This window comes from Enoplosus armatus, chromosome 16, assembly GCF_043641665.1.
Source record: "Enoplosus armatus isolate fEnoArm2 chromosome 16, fEnoArm2.hap1, whole genome shotgun sequence".
In the NCBI taxonomy this organism is placed as follows: domain Eukaryota; kingdom Metazoa; phylum Chordata; class Actinopteri; order Centrarchiformes; family Enoplosidae; genus Enoplosus; species Enoplosus armatus.
In genome coordinates this window covers 8,671,248-8,689,977 of record NC_092195.1, presented here as the reverse complement: position 1 = coordinate 8,689,977, position 18,730 = coordinate 8,671,248, and the positions used below count along the sequence as shown (strand labels likewise).

Below are 18,730 nucleotides of genomic sequence, written 5' to 3'. Positions count from 1 at the left end.
TACAGATACTTTGCCATCGTTCCATGTGAAAATATTGTGGCATTCAAAGATCAAGACCTGTGCTTGGCATGATTGAGTAAGACAACTGATCTATATGAACTGACAACTCCCACTCCTTTTTCCCTTCATCCAAGCATAACAAAGATGTTTAACCTTTGGATGTAAAATTTTCTGAGTCTTTCCATTGCATCTGTATGAAGGCCCCAGATTTCCCAGGCTGAGGGAACAGGGAACGCCAACCCCCCCCCCCAACCCTACCCCTCTCCTCTGAATATTGGGGCTATTATCTCCCGCATCCCCAATCAAGGGGAGTGGAGAGAGCTATTAAAGTATCCCATTGCCCAGAAATAATAATCAGGTGGTGTCTCAGGCCGGGGTTAGAAATTATGAGCGCACTGGTCGAGCCGCGAGGCAGACGCAAAGGAAGTGGGGGAATGTGAGACACATACAGTTGTTGTGTGCCACGGATCATAGGGACTGGAATTGCCCCCCCTTTTTTTTTTTTTTTTAAAGATAAATGGGAGTTTGGATTGGTTTTTGACTGAAAGAGGATTCTCTGGCACTGATGTAGTCATGTCTGATTCTTTTGATCCCTTTGCAGAGAAGTTTGAGAAGGAAGAAAGCGCTCGTCTCTCTGAGGTATGGACCCTGGGGCTAAAGGTGCGCTTTGGGGGGCAAGTGTAGGATAGACTTTCTCTGCACAGCTCCCTGACTGACTGAGGAAAACATTAAATAACTTAGGTATAATTCAGTTGTGAGCTGCTATTCCTCCATTACCACAGTAACATAGCTACAATTTTCTGAACTTGAGCCTGTTCTCAGTGAAACATACAATGAATGCCTATACTTGCATGGCCATCATATTCATATTTCTAATGATTATTTCCTCAGAGATCATATTATCTACCCCTAGACTAGATTACATAGAAGAACAAGGTATACCAAAAAACACACTGTCACATTATCAAAATTAAGGTATTAAATCAAAGCTAGCATGATTTTCTCTTTATTGAAGCGTAGATATTTTTTAGCCTGTGTGTGTTTGTGTTTGTGTCCGTCTTACCCACGGGCCTCCGACAGGTCAGCCAGCTGAAAGAGGATGTCAACTTCCATGGGTGTCACCTGGCCAAACCTCTGAGCTGCCACAATGAACTCCTCTACAAAGAAAGACAGATTTTTGTTTAGTTTTTGCTCAAATGAGGAGCACCACACCTTAAGATACAAGCCAACATTTACAGATATGCATGTGGATTAAAAAAAATGGGGAAACACAATAACATCTCATCTCAAGCGTCTCATCTCAATTTCAAATCCCTCCATTTTCGACTGCCTATCTTCTCTCCTCAGCCACATCCTCTAACTCAACCAGGGGGATCCGAGGTATTTCAAGGCCAGATGGGATATATATAATTCCTCCAGTGTGTTCTGGGTGTGGGGACCTCCACAGTGAGGCACACAGGGGGCATCATGATGAGATATAACCTGAAACAGCCTCCTTTCAATGCAAATCTCAGAGCTCCTTCTGAATGTCGGAGCTCTCAGATACCAACTCAAAACTCATGACCACTGGTAAAGGAACGTAGAGTGACAGGTAGCTTGAGAGCCTCGCTTTCAGGCTCACGTCACCATGAGAGTACACGGCCACAACAAGACTGTGGACGGGGCACCAATCTGGCTATCCATCTCATGCTCCATTATACATACCCTCACTTGCAACTTCCAACTCTTTAACACAAAGCAAGCAATTGGCCTTTTTATTGCCTAAAACATGGCGGTGCTGACAATACACTTGCAGCTGCACACCTAGCTGCAAACTGCCCTGGTGCATGCTGGGGGTCATGCCCTGATGGAGCCAACAGAACTAAATCATCAGCAGAGAAATGCCATTGAGAGGTCACCAAACTGAAAACTCTCAACTCCTTGGCTGTGCTTTGAGATTCTGTCCATGACAATTACAAGCAGAATAGGTGACGAGGAGCAGCCCTGGTGGATCCCAAAGCCCACTGAGAAGACATCTGACCTACTGCAGAGAAGGCAGACACATCTCTCAGTGCAGTTATACAAGGACGATGGCTTTGATCAGCAGCCCTGGCACCCCATTTTGTGGCAGTAGTTTCCATGCAAGAGTGAATAGCTGGTCCACTGTTTCACAACCAGGACAGAATGTGCATTGCTCCTCCTGAAGCCAAGGCTCAATAAACTGTTATTCTATAATTCCATATTTTTTTTAGTTTACATTCAAGGAACTGCTATATCTTAAAAGTATCTTATTTATTTTTTTATCTTTTTATTTGGTTTGTCAGGGCTTTGGTAAAAAGCAGCAAAGCAAATTTGGCCTGGAGTAAACAAAAATGTTTTAATGCCATTGTCATAGTGCATAACCTACAACTTGTCTGAAAAGCACCACACACTGCTTTTAATACCTATCTGTAGTTGTACGTTGGTACGTATGTAGTTTGTCATGGTATATTTTCATCATTGTGTGATATATTACACACTGCCATTACAACATGAAAATAAGTACAAATATGTAGTACAGAATTGAATGAATCACCTAAAGCCACAATCTGTTATCACAAACAAGAGCCGTTTCCTCTGACTGACAACTGTGACTGACATCTCTTTTATTCTTTTATTAACCGTTCATGATACTGTATCATAGACTCAGTATCATCAGTTGATATTATGCTACATACAATGCACCAACATAATATGATAAGTGTGCATTCGCACATTTACTGCTGTTACGATGTGCAATAAGCAAAAACTTTTACAGTTTCAGTTACAGCATACTCAAAATGTGTGCATTCCACAAGATATGTTGTATATGTTGTACCTTTAATTCAATATTTTTCCATTTCCCCATTACCTGCCCCAAATCTATATACAGATAGATGGCCAATTAGATAATGAACACCGGATCAAGCCCCTTGGTAAAATGTTGCATTTCATCATATTTTTTGCTCCCATCCCTGTAAAGGAATACATAAAGGAATGTGAACATTAGAATGATAAAGTAGGCCGTGACACGCAGAAGTAATTGCCAGTAGCTGTTTTATATGGTGAGTACCCCTACATCTCTGCCACTCACAACAGTCCTTCTGTGACTTGGTTGTAACTTAGAGGTAAGTGTCAAAGCTTGTTGAATTCATCATGAGAAAATAGAATAGAAAATATGGCCATGGAGAGTCATGGACTTCAAGAGTCCTTCTGAGGCAGCTTCAGTATGCCGTAACTTAAGACCTGGTCTATTGTTGGTGGAATAAAGAACAGGTTGACTGTAGGCTGGCTTACAGTGGAGGAGTCAGCATTGTTTGACCTGCTTTATTCAAAGAGCAGCAGGCTGGGGTTGTGACAAAGTCGTCCTACACTGGAGCCATTCACCTCACCGAGGCTCAGCTTACCCCTGAGGCATGCTCTCTTTCTCTCTCTCACACACACACACACACATATCCATGGGTACATGCAGGTAATGCTCACAAGCATGTGAGAGAGCATACTTACACACACGCACACACACACACACTCAGACATAGACAGAGTTCTGTCTGGGGAGATCACAGATCACAATGCTGATAACTAGCTTGTAGTCACCACTACACACACACACACACACACACACACACACACACACACACACACACCTGACTGACCTCAATACACATTTCATAATTACCTGCCTCTCTGTGAAGTGGTCTAGCCCATAGAGTACTAAATTGATAAGCAGAGTCCCACATAACTGCCTTGTCCATACACACAGAACATACATATATCCACTGTCCTCTGCAAAAACCTCAGATTTTCAAACTGACTGAGGATGAAGAAAAGGAAATGTGATATAAAAATCTGTTTGGATATAGCTACTGACATTTCTGGACTGACTCTTAACAACTTTGACTAAGAACATTTACACACCTAGATATTAGAGAGTTATTAAAATTAAACTTTTCCTACCATCCTATGTTTCTGTAATTTGTGCTTTGTTGTTAATGAGTGCCTAATGGAGATCTACTCTGAGTATTATAATAATGATTGTTATTTATACGCCACTTTTGAAAACAATTACAAAGCCCATTACAAATGGGTTAAAAAAAAGAAGGAAAAATGAAAGCAAGGCACGACAATAAACATATGAGTAAAGCATAAAAGGGACATCAAAAAACAAACAATAAAATGCTATTACATAAAAGCAAGTTTTTTTTAAAAACACTTTAACAAGAGTCTACAGCCATGCTAGCAGATCTGTGAGGCTGCACTTAGGCACAGTGGTACTTTGAGCTAAATGCTAACATCAGTATGCTAACTTTCTCACAATGACAATGCTAACATGCTGATGTTAGCAGATATAATGTTTATCATGTTGACCACCTTAGTTTAGCATGTTTGCAAGGGACCTGGAATGTCGGCACAAAAGTTCATGGCAATCCATCCAATATTTACGAACCGACAGACATTACCATCTCTAGAGCCACACTGCTAGCATGGCCAAACATCAATGATATAAAAAAAAAAACAACCTGAGATTGTGACATGGTCAAGAACCCTACTGGCAAAAACCTGATCACTGCAATTAACATTTTAGAACAATCATTGGTGTTGTGCTAAAGAACCTTCAGAAGTGAAATGGCTCACATAACATCAGCTCTGGCACTATCTAGTAAAGATGCATTTACAGTATATTGTGTTAACACATATATCAACACACACCTGATTTCAACCTGTTCACAGACATGCACAGTCATGGTTTGCCTTGTGGCGTATACTGCTGGCTCAATAAAAGCTGTGTTCTGTAAAAGTCTCCTGTGCACATACGCACACAAACACTCACACACATGTGTGCACTCCTTTTTGTGTAGGCGTTAAGCGCTGTAATGACGTCCCAAAGGCAAAACAGTGGCCTTGTTGCACATACGGAATCAATCAGGATTATTACACATGTGTGCATGCTTGGCTGTGTTAATGTATCTGAATGCTTGTGTGTAAGTGAGAAATGTTTGAAATAGTGTGTTACAAAATACGCACACACTTGATACATGCGGGTGTGTGTACAGTGTGTGTTTGTCGGCCAGCCAGTAGTACATGGAGGCGAGCACTTGCAGTCCCTGAGGAGGCCTTAATGACTCAGGGAGTGGAGGGTGGATGGGTGGTGGCCGTGGAGGTCTGGCTGGCTACGGGCCACCATGGGTCGAGCCAAGCCCAGCCTTGGTGTACCCATGGTGGGAACAGCCTGGGGAGCGTATGGGCTCTTGGTCTGGGTCGGCTAGGGTCCACACCCCTGATAAGGCTTCAGATAGCATCATAAGGCTACATTAGTGGCCCCGGGCCATGTGGAGAGAGGTCAGAATGGTTTCTTAAAGACGTCCAGAGCAGGAGAGAGGGAGTCAGAAAGAAAGAGACAGAGAAAGGTAGAAAGAAAGAGAAAGCTAACTAGGCCTACTGCCAAGTGCTGAGGAAAGGAATGAGAGACAGCAAGTGGGGTGAGCAAGTGAGACAGATAAGGATTGAAAAAAAACTGGCCATGGGAGACAGAGAGAATTAGAGAAAATGTCTGAAAAAGACAAATTGATAAAAAAAAAGACCTAACTTCATCACCTGTAGCTTTAAATCTTTCCTTTGCAGTAATTAAGATGAGTTAAGAAAAAGCTAATAAAATGGTTTTAACTATCTAACGTGCACTTGATCTACAGGGTGAGACTAATACACCTCAAAACTGTCAACAAAGCAAGCATTCCTCATTTTTGTCCGTTTTTTAAGAATTAAACATCTCATTATCAACCAAAAACATCCCAGAACAAATAAAGTGCTCCTCAGATCAGTGCCAGGATGTCTAATAGACAAGACAGGCTCCATCAGGGATTGCGGGTATGCAGTACGTGTGCTGGGTCGGATCCAGCATGCCCATTTAAATGCCACCGGGAAGGAAGAAAACCAAACAAAAACAAGTTTCCACCCTCCCTTCAACACATGCAGACGTAAATACATTATCTGGAAAACACATTTAAAACTGCCTGTAGTACAGGGCTGTGTCAGTTTGTATGATACAGTACCTGAGCGCATACAGTGCATGCTCACATTTGTTTTGCATATATATACTCATTAATGTGCATCAGCGTTTTGGCTGCCTGTGTTAACATAAGCTTGTGTATGAGTTTTTGAGGGGGGTTTTCTCCCCGGGTACCTTTGGTGACTTCTACATCTCGGCGGTGACCAGCCAGGGTGCTGTAGATCTTTCTGATCAGTTCCATGTTGTTGAGAAGCGAGTTGAAGCCGTTGAAGTATGAGAAGCTGACCTGGTGAGATGTGCTGCCACCCGCAACCTGGGTAAGGATGGAGACACGTATTTGAACACGCAGTAAAATCTTACAATCACCCACAATACACACTGCACTCCAAACTGAATAAATGCTTGAGAGATACATCTAGATATAATGATTACGTATACATACACACAGAAGAAACATACTAAAACATCACACGTCAAGAGGAAATCTTGACAAACACCAGTGGTTAATCATCAACGTTCCTCTTTACCATCGCTCCACAGGGAGAAGTAAACCTGTTTCAACCGCTACTTTTTCCATCACACAACGAACACTCTCAAGGAGTTTAATTAACTTTCTTTATGAGGTGGAGGAAGTGGTAAAAGAACAGAAAATAGAAGAAAAGGTAACAGATTAAAAATAGATGCTGGGCTCTTGAGGACATTCCAGACTGCACACAAACTCTTTTATGTGAAACAGCATCCCATCTTTACCAAATCAGGCTCTCAAACTCTTCGCGGAGCAGCTCGAACTGCTGTCTGTTTAGAAATGTGTGTTTGAGTACCTTCCATAAATGTTGTTGCCTGTTTTGGGTAGCTTTGGCCAGAGTATCAGATGAGCCTTGAGGCTTTGCAGTTCTTAACAGTGTTGAGGGTTGAGGACAGAAAATCTGGAGCTTCCTTTCACTAGATGGCACTGTTTGCTTTACAGACACATTCAGGAAGGTTGCTTGCAGCTCACTATGTTTGCAAAACGGGGTGGAAGCTCTGGCTTGGGTGAAACTGCCCTCACAGAGAGACACTTTTGTATCTGTTCATGTCCATGAGCCTATAGGCATGGATCTTCCCACCATATTCAACACAGGGTCTTTCACATAGAGGGAGAGGAGAACAATATTTGGGTGAAAAGAGTGTGGCGCTGATCATTTGCCATGTTTGGTAAGTGAGTTAAAGGTTGCTGTTTCACTGTTAGTGTTCTGGGATAATACCGCCTTTAATGTGTCTGCAGTGTTTATGGGGTTTTGGATATGTGTGTGTGTACGAGTGTGTGTGTATGTGTGTGTGAGAGAGAGTTTACTAACAGCACACCAAGATGTCTGGTCGGTGAGGTAAACGCAGCGGAGAAAATGACAGAGTCTACAAGGTGTTTATGAAATGGGGCAACACATGGACACAGACACAAGACATGCACACTTGCAACAAAAACACTGACACACACAAAGAAAAGACAAGACACGAAAAAAGACAAACATCTCAGGGTTCAAAACAAATAGGAGTACACATGCACGGCAGCTCACACACAAACACACAGGCAAAGATGATGGACTGCAAAGCTCTGTCTCTATCTTCCCATTCAGCTGGCCTGCTTGGCTTTGACACTGCCAGAGAGGTTAGACTTAATGACATGTTGGGAGAGAGACAGAGACACGGGGGAGGGAGGGACGGGGGGGGGGAGAGAAAGAGGGGTGGTTGAGAGAGAGGGAGAAAAAAAATGAAGAGAGGGAAGAAGAGAGCGGATGGGAGGTGACAGAAAAAGTAAAGAGGAAGAAGAAGAAATGAGAGATGGACAGCTGGAGGGAAAGAGAAAGCCACGGTGTTTGGTTGTGGGGGTGTGAGAGAAAGAAGCGAACACAGTGAGGAGAAAAGACACGAAAGAAGTAATGAAATGGAAGAAAACACTCTTGCCTTTAACTCTTTTACAGAGAACAGAGTAATGTTAGGTTGCTAGCCTTCCTAGCTGGCATTAGCAACTGAATCAGTAGCAAACATTGCTTATAGTATTTATGTTAGAGGCACTCCTTATGCAACACTGTGTTTGTGAAAATGTTGTTAAATATATAGATACTTCACTTTATCACAACATGGCTAACACATAATGAACATGGATGTACATTCACATGTACTATGATGAACATTGTAGCTAAGATGTGAAATTAAATTATCAGTCTTGCAGTGACCTAATTTATCATTTAGCTGCTGCTGAATAAAGAACACCCAATTTGTCCAATATTTTCTTAACATATCATGACAAAATCATTTCATAACTCCCAGGTGTACAGTGCTGGCAGATCTCACTATTTAGAACCAGCCTGACTTTGGCTCTCGTGGACAGCAAAACAAATGGAAGAGAGAACCGCAGAGCCAAACAAAAACCCACCGCCACGAGGCATTCCTCCACGAAGGGTGTGAGCATGTGCGGCCGGATGGTGACCATGATGTCCCTGAAGTCCAGGGCTGAGATGGAGCCGCTGTGGGCTTGGTCCCGCTGGATAAAAGCCTGCCGCGCATGTTCCAGCTGCATCTCCTGTGGAGAGAAGAAAGGAGAGGGAAGTTTAGGTGTTAGATCATACAGTAAATGCATATTATTGTACACATATGTGGGTCATACACCTCTTTAAATTGCCATCGTAAATTAAAATCCACATAAACTCACTCACATAAACACATATGCAGAAAAACACAGCATTTGCTTTGATGGGCCCCCTGGTGCCGTCTCCCCCCCTCAGTAACGGGGGAGCCAGCGTTTGGCCAGGCTTCACTCTCGTCCCCTCTCCCAAAAGCGGCTTGCCTACTGTGAGTTGTCTCTTGGGCTTTTCACACCCTCCCCAAATCCCCATTAAATCCACTTCAGGGAGAAACATACAAACATACACACACACACAGACGTGCACGCATAGGCAAGACGGCTAATCACCCAACTGCTCACTTTGTCTCTCTTCTTGCACACACACATACACACACACACACAACAGTCCACAGGGACAACAGCAGGCTGTGGTGGGTACAGGTCCCACAAGGCCTTTGAAATTAGCAGCCATTATCGGTACCTGCAACCACAAGTCTTCAGAGAGAGGCTGTAAACAAACCGCTGCCACCGATGTTTCCTCTGTCTTACAACAAGAAACTCGGTCACAGCAAAAGACAGGGATATCAGAACAATAATAATCCACAAAGAGTCATTGTGGAATACGACCATAATCTAAAACTAGTCGGTTTGGCTGTTGACTCACTTGTGATCATGGCCTTTAGGTCAAACACGCAAAGAGACAAAAAATCACGAGGCTTCTGGAATATGGTGACACAATGCCAACAGCCAATTCAAGCTTACCTACTTTTAAAGTACATATCAATGTGTTTACTCAACTGAAGCACCATGCAACAGTTTTTAACAGCTTTTCTGAATTATCTTCTGTAATTTCCCACATACATGGAGAGCTGAAAATGAACCTGCAACAGTTTTGATAATCAATTAATTAAAAAAAATAAAAATAAAAAGAAGATAAAATTCACTGTTTCTAGCTTCTCAAACGTGAAGATTTGATGCTTTTCTTTTGGTTCTGTGATAGTAAACTCAATATATTTGGGTTTTGGAATGTTGGTTGGATAAAACAAGTAATTTGATGATGATGAGAAATCATAATGAGCATTTTTCACTATTTTCTGATATTCTACAGATCAAATTATTAATTAATTAATTGAGAAAATATCCAGCAGAATAATTGATAGTGAAAATAATCATTTCTTGCAGCCCTACATGCATATACACTATGAAATATTTCTCTATTTAAAAAGTAATTTTATGACAGACATAATCCAATAAATATCCTAAAACTGTATGTACATGTAGACAGAATGAAAATGTCAACATTTTGTATAAGTGCAGAACCATGTCAGGGAAAATGCTTTTGAATGACGATTCTCAAAGTAAGCACTAGCTAGTAGTTTTAGTACAATAAGTAAGTTAGTAATTCAGTTCAAAATAAATGATTATCAATTCGTCCAAGAAGAATGGACATTCTTCAAGCCACACGTCGGACAAAAAATGCTGACGGGGGACTGATTAAATCTCGAACATGCATGGCATTATTCAATTGATTGATTCAGATGTTATTGTTATAAATGGAACTCAAAAAAGTGGTATTAGCACAACACAAAACCCTATGAGGCTATGACTTATTGTTGTGTTGAATTTGAGTGATATTTCACTGACAGCATAACTGATCGAACTCTAAATTTGCGGCGCCCAAGAGAAATGACTGGGGAAGAGTGACATTTACACAAAGCTGAGTGGAGACCGGAGGGGAGTAAGAATAGACATTGCAACAAAAGAGCCAGATTTGCAAAAACAGCAAATGTAGCAGCCATGTGTCAGTATCACCTATGAGCACAGCAGGGGCTCCGGAGAGTGTATAAGAGAAAGGCAAGGAATGCGAAGAGAGATTGACACACGTAAACACTCCCAAAGTAAATAAGGTGAGATATTTTGGTGTCAGCATCCTGAGTGTCATGACTCACTTCTCCGGTCGGTTGTGAGTAGGTCAAAACACTTTGGCGTGAAATAAACTGGGAAGAGGAAAAGGAGGATGAGAGATGAATATTTAAAGTCAAAACAAAAAAAAGGAAAGTGAAGAAGGTAACGTTTTGCGTGCACGACTGTGTGAAAATAAGGTTTATCTGTGTTTGTTTCCATAATGAAGAAAAAAAAAATCCGATCCTGTTTCTCTGGACAAGTCAAAAGTCTGAAAAGCCACACATCAACCACACAGAGCAACAAAACAACTAAGGTCCTGGGGATGGAGCAGTTTATAGTCTCAGCCTCTAAAAACCTTAACTTGTTGCAACTGTATGAGTAGCAGGGACATGGTTTTTATTTGGGAGGGGAGTGAGGGAGGCAGGGGGCTTAAAACAGCCAACAAGAGACCGCTGAGGCATTTGCAGTCGCCTTAATTGTCCTTCGACGAGAATAAAAACACATGACAAGCCACCTCTGTTTGTTTTCAATGGCTGTGATTCTTTTCCCCCACTCTCTTCAAAACTTAAACAATAGATATGAGAGGAGCAGGACTGTCCCTGTCTTTTCCAAAGCTATTACAAGGAGAAGCTTAAGTGCAACTGCCCATTTACATGTGTGCCAGTGAGCCCTCTACACTGTGATGTTAAGGGCTGCCCACTGATTCTTGGGAGAGTCAAACATATAATTGGGACTTTTAAAATCTCAGCAATGCCAACAATTCACTTTTTTGAGTGCTTAGGAAAGAAGTGGGACATGTGGTGTGTCCCCTCCATGTAATTCGAGCCCTTGCCAGGATTTATAATATGGGCTACTATGTGCCACTATGTGCCACTTCTCTGGACATCGGTAATGCCATTGCCAGAGACAACACCACACTGACAGTGCGAGCTGAGCCTTGGCCAGCGTCCACGCGTGAGACGGGAAAAATGCATGTAATTGGTGAGAATCTCTGGCTTCCATCAAGACAGTAATTGGCCAGAGAGAGCCCTTGTGAGAAATATGCGGTGCAAACGTTTTCCCCGATAATCCCATCTTGTGAGCATCTGGCAGTGGCGTGGTTACAATGGCAGAAAAACACAATAAACACATGCCTGTATGGCAGGAAGAGGAGGAAATAAAGGATGGGAACATTCTTAGGGGGGAAAGCTGGGTGGTAGGGAATTATAAATGTAACTTTAAATGTAATATTCTGAATATGGTGTGTGTGACGTGTGTGTTGGTTCTCACAACTTTTATAGCTGCAGAGTGTACTTTTCTTTTTTTTCTGGCTAACATTTACAAATGCTTTGTCTGTTAATAAAGGTATCGTAACAGCATTGGTTAGTAGTGCAATCACAAAGTATGTAGTAATTGCACAGGTTTAAATTCTGATTCAGGAAATGTTGTTGTGCCTATCCTAATTGACCTGTCATCAATCACTGCAGCAGCTGATAACACCCTATGAGAGGAGTGAACTGCCACCACCTGAATCTTACTTGTACCTAAGTACTATAATTGCAATAAGTAATTTACCATCGCAGTGATATTAATATGTCTTATTAATGAAACACACTTTAATAGAACCTATGATAGAATTAGACATCTAAAGTTAAAATTAAATATGTAGATTATTCTATACAATATTTTTGTTCTGTGAATATCAGTAGACCAGTGAAGGAAGTGCTAGATAAACGGTATTTCAAATACTTTAAATAAATCTTCTGTTGAACATCTCTTACCCTTACCTACACAGAGAGGCATCCTACAAAAACTTGAAATTCACTCTCTTTTGTCATTTATCAAGGCATGAATCAAAAGCTATGAGAAATGATCAAATACAGCAAGCATAAGCAGGAAATGTGCATTTCATATTGAGCAATGAGTGCGGCTGGCTGCTGGCCTGCTGCTGTGAGGAGCTGGAAACCACTGAGTGACTGACTGGGAGAGAACTGGGCACTCTGTCAATGCAAAAGTACAGCGTCCACTGGCCACAACGCCACAGACTTGCACTCATGCACACACACACACACACACACACACACACACACACACACAAGGGCCAAAAACAAGCACACACAAATACACAGACATAAACACAGATGCACAAAGCTTGTATGCCACCGCTCACACATACGGTTAAGCAGATAAAGTAAGATAAAGACACACAGTACATAGAACCACACAGATATATAGACACACATAGTGTACGTTCAAACACACACACACACAAGGACGCACGCACACATAACAATGTCCCAATATCCATGCGCTGTTGCCCACTGTGTGTAAGCCATCTGGTCTAAGTTAAGTGTAATATAAAAAGCTCATTCAGATACATGGTGAGTGTGGATGCAAACTTGGCACAGCTCAGGCCCTCTCTCCCACCCCCACCACCACCTCTCCCTGCTTAGGCCTGATTTAAGTCTAGACATCATATTGGAAAATGGCTCACACACCACAAATACACTAGGAATATTCCAGCTATACTATTTATGGAGGTGGAACCACGTCTCTACCTGCTTCAGAGTAGGTGGAGTAGAGTAATGCTAGGTGTACGTCAGCTAATGGAAAACAAATGCAGAAAATGTCCCAAATACATAACCTCAGTGTTTCATTAATGACTAATCTGGTCAATATGGAGGGCTGTGTTTGAGAGGGAAAGGAACAACGAAAAACCTGCGTGTGTCTGTGCAGTGTATGGTCACATTTGTCTGGCCAAGCTTAGATAAGTCTCTAACAATACAGTTACATGACAGGATGTTATGAACAGCCTGTAAACAATACGTGAGGATAAGACAACGTGTACAGGCACATATATAGCTTGATACCGATTTACTGACTATCACTGATGGTCACTGGATAATAGAAATAAGACAGAGTTAGTTAGACAAACTGACAGAAAGCGCCAAAGACAGAAATATAGAAAGACAAAGAAGAAAAACAGAGATACAAAGAGAGTGGAGAGCAGGTGATCAACATGAAACCTACCAGGAGAAACTGGGTGAACTCTCCGTAGCTGAGCTGTTTGTCCCTCTGTGTGCCAAAGTGCAGCCGTATGAATTCACAGTCCCAGCTGAAGGGGATGTGCTGGTGAATGGTGGTCTGGCTGAAGACCTGCTTCACATCCTCTGCAACCAAGACAACAAAAAAAAGACAAGCTGCTTTAATTATGACTGAATGATGACAAGTTGCTCTTGACAGCCTAATAACAAGATGCAACAACTCAATATGGAAGTGCACCAGCATTGTCTGCAGTGGTGGAGGAAGTATTTTAAATATAAACACAACAGTGTAAAAATACAAGTCCTGCAGTCAAAATCGTAACGTGCGTAAATGTACAGAAGTATTATTAGCATTGAAGTACCAAAAGTAAATATACTTGTTATGCAGACAAACAGCCCATGTGATTGTTATATATTATATCCTTAGATTATTGTTACTTATGCATCAATGTGTAAATAGCATTTTACTGTTGTAGCTGGTCAAGCTGGAACTCATTATGACCACATTATATACTCTTAGGCAGTTTAAATGGTAAAACAGTGTCATATTTTATAAGCTGATTATGTTTTGCATGTAAAATCTAATTAACAAAGCAACCATAGCTAGTTACATGCCACCACTAATCACTGATCTGAAACTTCTTTGTTGACATATGTAAATGTACACAATCTAAATAAAAATTAGTAAGCAATGAGGCTAAAGCAAAACAGTTTTTCTTCGAATCCTTTACAATTATAGAATAACAGTTCTGTTTAGGTTTTACAAATTAGACCCTACCTTTAAGGCTCATAAGGATACATTAACTATGTATAAGGCCTTCACCACCATTAAAATCCTCTCCATATTCTCCTTTCTGTATGTTCCTGTTTTCATAACAAACAATGATGAAATACTTCTTCCATCTTAAGTTTTTAATTTGCTCTAATAAAGACCTAAAATCTGTTGGTACAAAGTCTTGTAAGTCAGGTCTTAACAAATAGCATGTGTTTCCTATCTTGTGGTTAACATTAGTAATTATTTGATTTGGGGGGGAAAAAAATGTCTGCGACTGTTTGTGACAAAATGTCAACGTCAATCTCCAGAACACAATTCTGCTCTGATTGAGACTGAAGTTCCTCGACTCTAAATCAGTCTTGAATGACACATGGCAGAAGTTGTTTGAGCTGTGTAGGCTCTGTATTCAGAAGGAAAGCCTTTTCTTCTCACTCGTGTTCCTCTGCCTGAACCCTCTAAGCCTCTACAGCCAGTGGAGTGGAGAGACACTGAACATGAGGCCTAAATTACAGCCTTACTAAAGAAACAAAAACAAACCAATAGAGCGACCTGTTTCTTATTACCAAACAAGCCGCGCTGAACGAGTGGAGAAAGGAAAGGAGGAAAGAAACAATTTTTTATAGAGACAGAAAGGGAGGGAAAAGGAGAGAGAGGGGGAGAGAAAGGTGATATTTACTTCAGCTCAGCCTTACCTTCTGAAGGAAGACAGCTTGTGCATTGTTTTTTTACACTTTAATGAGGCAATAAATATACAGCCTTTAACTCTTTAAAGGAGAGGCCGCTCCAGAGCCTGCCGTTTATATTATCAGCTTTTATAGACCTGTCAACACTCAGTCCTCTTTAGTTCTTTCTTTTTTTTGTCTTGCTGGCTGAGGCACAACTGCATTTCATATGCCGTGTTACGTTGCAATTTTTATGAACTCGACATTCCACCAAATTACCCATTTATTTTTTTACATGCTAAAAAATTCAGAGCTCTGTGCCGCCTGTACTCAACAGAAATTACTGAGGTTATTATCAAATAAAAATGGCTTTATAGAAAAATGAAATAAAAAGAAATCAGAGTACAGACGTTTACTGCATGGGAAAACAAACGAGCCTTTAATGCAATGTAAGCTGCAGCTATTAATGTTTTTAATAGGTAATAAAGAAAGGAGTTCTTTATTTTGTGCCTTGGTGGGGCTCTTTAATCTAATGAACGGCAAAGAGAAAAAAGGGAGCAGGGGAGAAAAAGAGAGAATTCTGTAATGTGTCACAATAAAGCAACTTTGACAAGTCTATAATCTTAGTCACAAGTTATTTGCTTTTGGTGAAATGCTAGCCCGATGCAAGTGGCAGACACTGTAGTCAGTGTTTGTGCATGGCATGATGTGTGTTATGTTTTTCATGCAATTTTCCACTTGTATGTGAGTCTCATAACTCACAGGCATTGGGATATTCATTAACCTTTGGGAGGCGCAGAAAAACAGCAGACCTTTTAATTGCCACCAAGACAACGTCACTCTAATTGATCCTTTTAAATATGAAAATTTACATATGTGCATATATAATCACCCGCAATGATCTTGCACCCTGTCGACAGCAACAATTAAAATGAAATTCACTTACTCTTCCCTGTTTGCGAGCGGGATGTGTGCACTGCATTTCAAATCAAGCCTAATGTGCTAACGCCTCGCACACCTACAGAAGGCTGGCATTAGACTTGTTTAAATCAATTAGGCAAATGTGAAATAAGCAACGAGTACAAATGTCTTCCCTTTTCACCTCGGAGCTTCCAGGCATCAGAGTAATGGTGCCAATCATGCACGCGCGCGCTCACACACACACACACACACACACTCTCACACACACACACACACACACACACACACACACACACACACACACACACACACACACACACACACACACACACACACACACACACACACACACACAGCTACCAACCCCCTCCTCCATCTTCATTTCTATCCTTTAGTTGCCACCAGCCCTCTCCACCTCCAAACCTAACCTTCTTTACAAACAAGATATAGGACCACAAACAGTATTTTTGTTTGTGGGTGCAATCATAACAGAACAGATGAGGAGAGGTCAGACCCTCACATAAATAAAAGAGGACTTTGTATGAAAATCTCTTCTTCAGTGGTGCATTTAAGAGGAACATGCTGAGTGCTTGGATAGGCCTACAGTATTTATATATGGGAAAAGTAACAATGCTCCCAGAAGAGTGGAAGACAAGACATAATAAATACCACAATACCAATATTTGAAAATGAGTAACAAATTAGTTTCTGGGGTTTGTACCTTTCAAGAATCAGTACATAATTCAAGGTCTCTTGTAAAGCACACTACAGCACCTGTTGTACACATGCTACTGGCTCAGTAAGACACTAGGTACATCTGTGCAAACTTGACTATAGTATTATTTTATCTAACCCTGTAAATCAGAGGCAGAGTTACTTACCAAAAGTGGTCGCTCCATTGCCTTCTTTATCAAACAGCAGGAAGGCGACCATGAAGAGGGAGTCTGGGGCACACAGCACCGACTCGAACGCTACAAACTCCTGAAAGGAGATCATCCTGAGAGGAGAGAAGGGCAGAAAGACAGAGGACAGGTAGGACTGTAAAAGACTGCTAAATGCTGTCATTTGAGTTGATTTATTAATGTGGCACTCATGTTTCAAGTTCCCTGTATAAATACTTAATCAGCTACACATGTGAGACACTGAGTCTTTGATATTAATTTCGTCATATAAAGCATAATAAAAACTTACACTAATAAAATGAAATATTAAATAAAAAACAAGCTATTTTAACACTACATTAAACTAAAAACTTGATTGTAATTACTGCCACACAGTGGCAAACCAGCACACTTAGACAACCTATCAATCTGCGCTACGCGTAATTCAAGCTGCCTTTTATCCAGTAGTCTGTTATTCCATATGTAATGTCATAAACTCATTGAGTGTGACAGTAAGAAAATAAAACATTTTAAAAAGCTCAGTGTGTGTTCCCAGTCTGAGCTGGCAGCTGGTATAGAGAGGGCCAACCTTACACCAACAGAAAGAAAAATGATTAAATATGAAGTTTTATATTTTAGTGTGCCATTTTAAACAAGTAGACAGACAAGGAGGGAGTTAGGAGCCAGTTAAGGAAATACAATTTCATTCAATATAAACGTAATACAATATGTGGTTTAGAGCGAAAGTCAAGAGAAGCCAAGGTGGAAAAAAATTGAAATGGAGAACTTGATTTGTCTGCATCAACACTAAAACTCAAAAAGTTATGAGTTGAAAGTAAACACAACAAATTTGTTTTCTTCCTCTCTTTCCAAGTTTGTCAGTACTCTGATAAACACTGTTTTATCTCCTGTTTCTATGTAATAACACAAATGCCTACATGCATCATCAACAAGAAATAAATAAACATAACCATCACTGTGTATTGTGTGAACCCACTGAGAGCTCCCATGGGAGAATCCTGCTGTGGGGAACTGGACCACGCAGTCTAGCCTTTATTTAGGCCCTGGTTCACAGTTGCCACAAGTCCATTATGAATTTCACAAATGGCTCTGATAATTACAGGAGGGGTCAGTGCTAATGAGCCGTCCCCGAGCATCCATCTATTAAACCTATTTCAATTTTGAGGGGGGGGGGGGGTTGGCATCGAGAAGGAGGGTGCAATGATTACATTTTCCTGTTTACTGTAATTAATTATGGTACTGATTAAATTTAGAGGTGTTTGTTTGGACTTGGAGTGTTTCAGGTTTGCATGTGGGTGCTTATGTGCATCCTTATATGTACTTATATGCAGAAAAAATACGGTATAGATGCAAGATGTGCACTGACAAAAGTATTGGTTATCAAAATAATACCAGAAAAAGGGAAATATTCTTAAAATTGGTGAGTGCCAGAGATACTCAATAAAGGCTGAAAAGCATGTTTAGATTACTGGCTTTAAAGTCTTTTGAATGTAGTCTGCAAAAATGTTATTCTTCCCTTCAACCATCCATGGAAAAAAAAATAAAAGGCCAAAACAGTCAACACAAAAGACTCAGATTAATACTTGGTTTCAGTACAAACTCAAAAATATATTGCTATGACGGCATCAATACGCTTCCTGAAAAGAATAGATGTGTGTGCTAGAGAGAGAGCAACAGAGGAACAAAGAGAAAAAAGGAGTGGGAATAAAATGTGAGCATACAGTCCTCCTCAGTGGCAAATCAAATCAGCTGTTGTTGTTTCAAAGGTATTTGAAACAATTGTTTTATTAACTAAGCAGGTAGTTCTAAAGAGCAGGGCCCTGCTGATGGTTAGCAGGTGGAAGGGGGCACAAAAGCAAACTGCTGCGACGTGAAGCCACTGTTAAAAACAAAGCCAATACCATCGCCACAGACGCTGCTGGAATATTATCAAACT

General features: G+C 40.9%; 1 protein-coding gene across 1 annotated transcript in view; it reads right to left on the bottom strand.

Annotated features, from left to right (window-relative positions):
- The window catches only part of LOC139299035 (electrogenic aspartate/glutamate antiporter SLC25A13, mitochondrial), a 43,528-nt gene that overhangs the window by 19,882 nt on the left and 4,916 nt on the right, over nt 1-18,730 (bottom strand). Inside the window, exons 4-8 of the mRNA XM_070921900.1 lie at nt 16,774-16,889; nt 13,521-13,660; nt 8,418-8,564; nt 6,179-6,317; nt 1,064-1,157 (exon numbers count right to left, since the gene is read on the bottom strand). Of these exons, the coding sequence (XP_070778001.1) occupies nt 1,064-1,157; nt 6,179-6,317; nt 8,418-8,564; nt 13,521-13,660; nt 16,774-16,889 (636 nt within the window). The remainder of the gene's footprint in view (nt 1-1,063; nt 1,158-6,178; nt 6,318-8,417; nt 8,565-13,520; nt 13,661-16,773; nt 16,890-18,730) is intronic.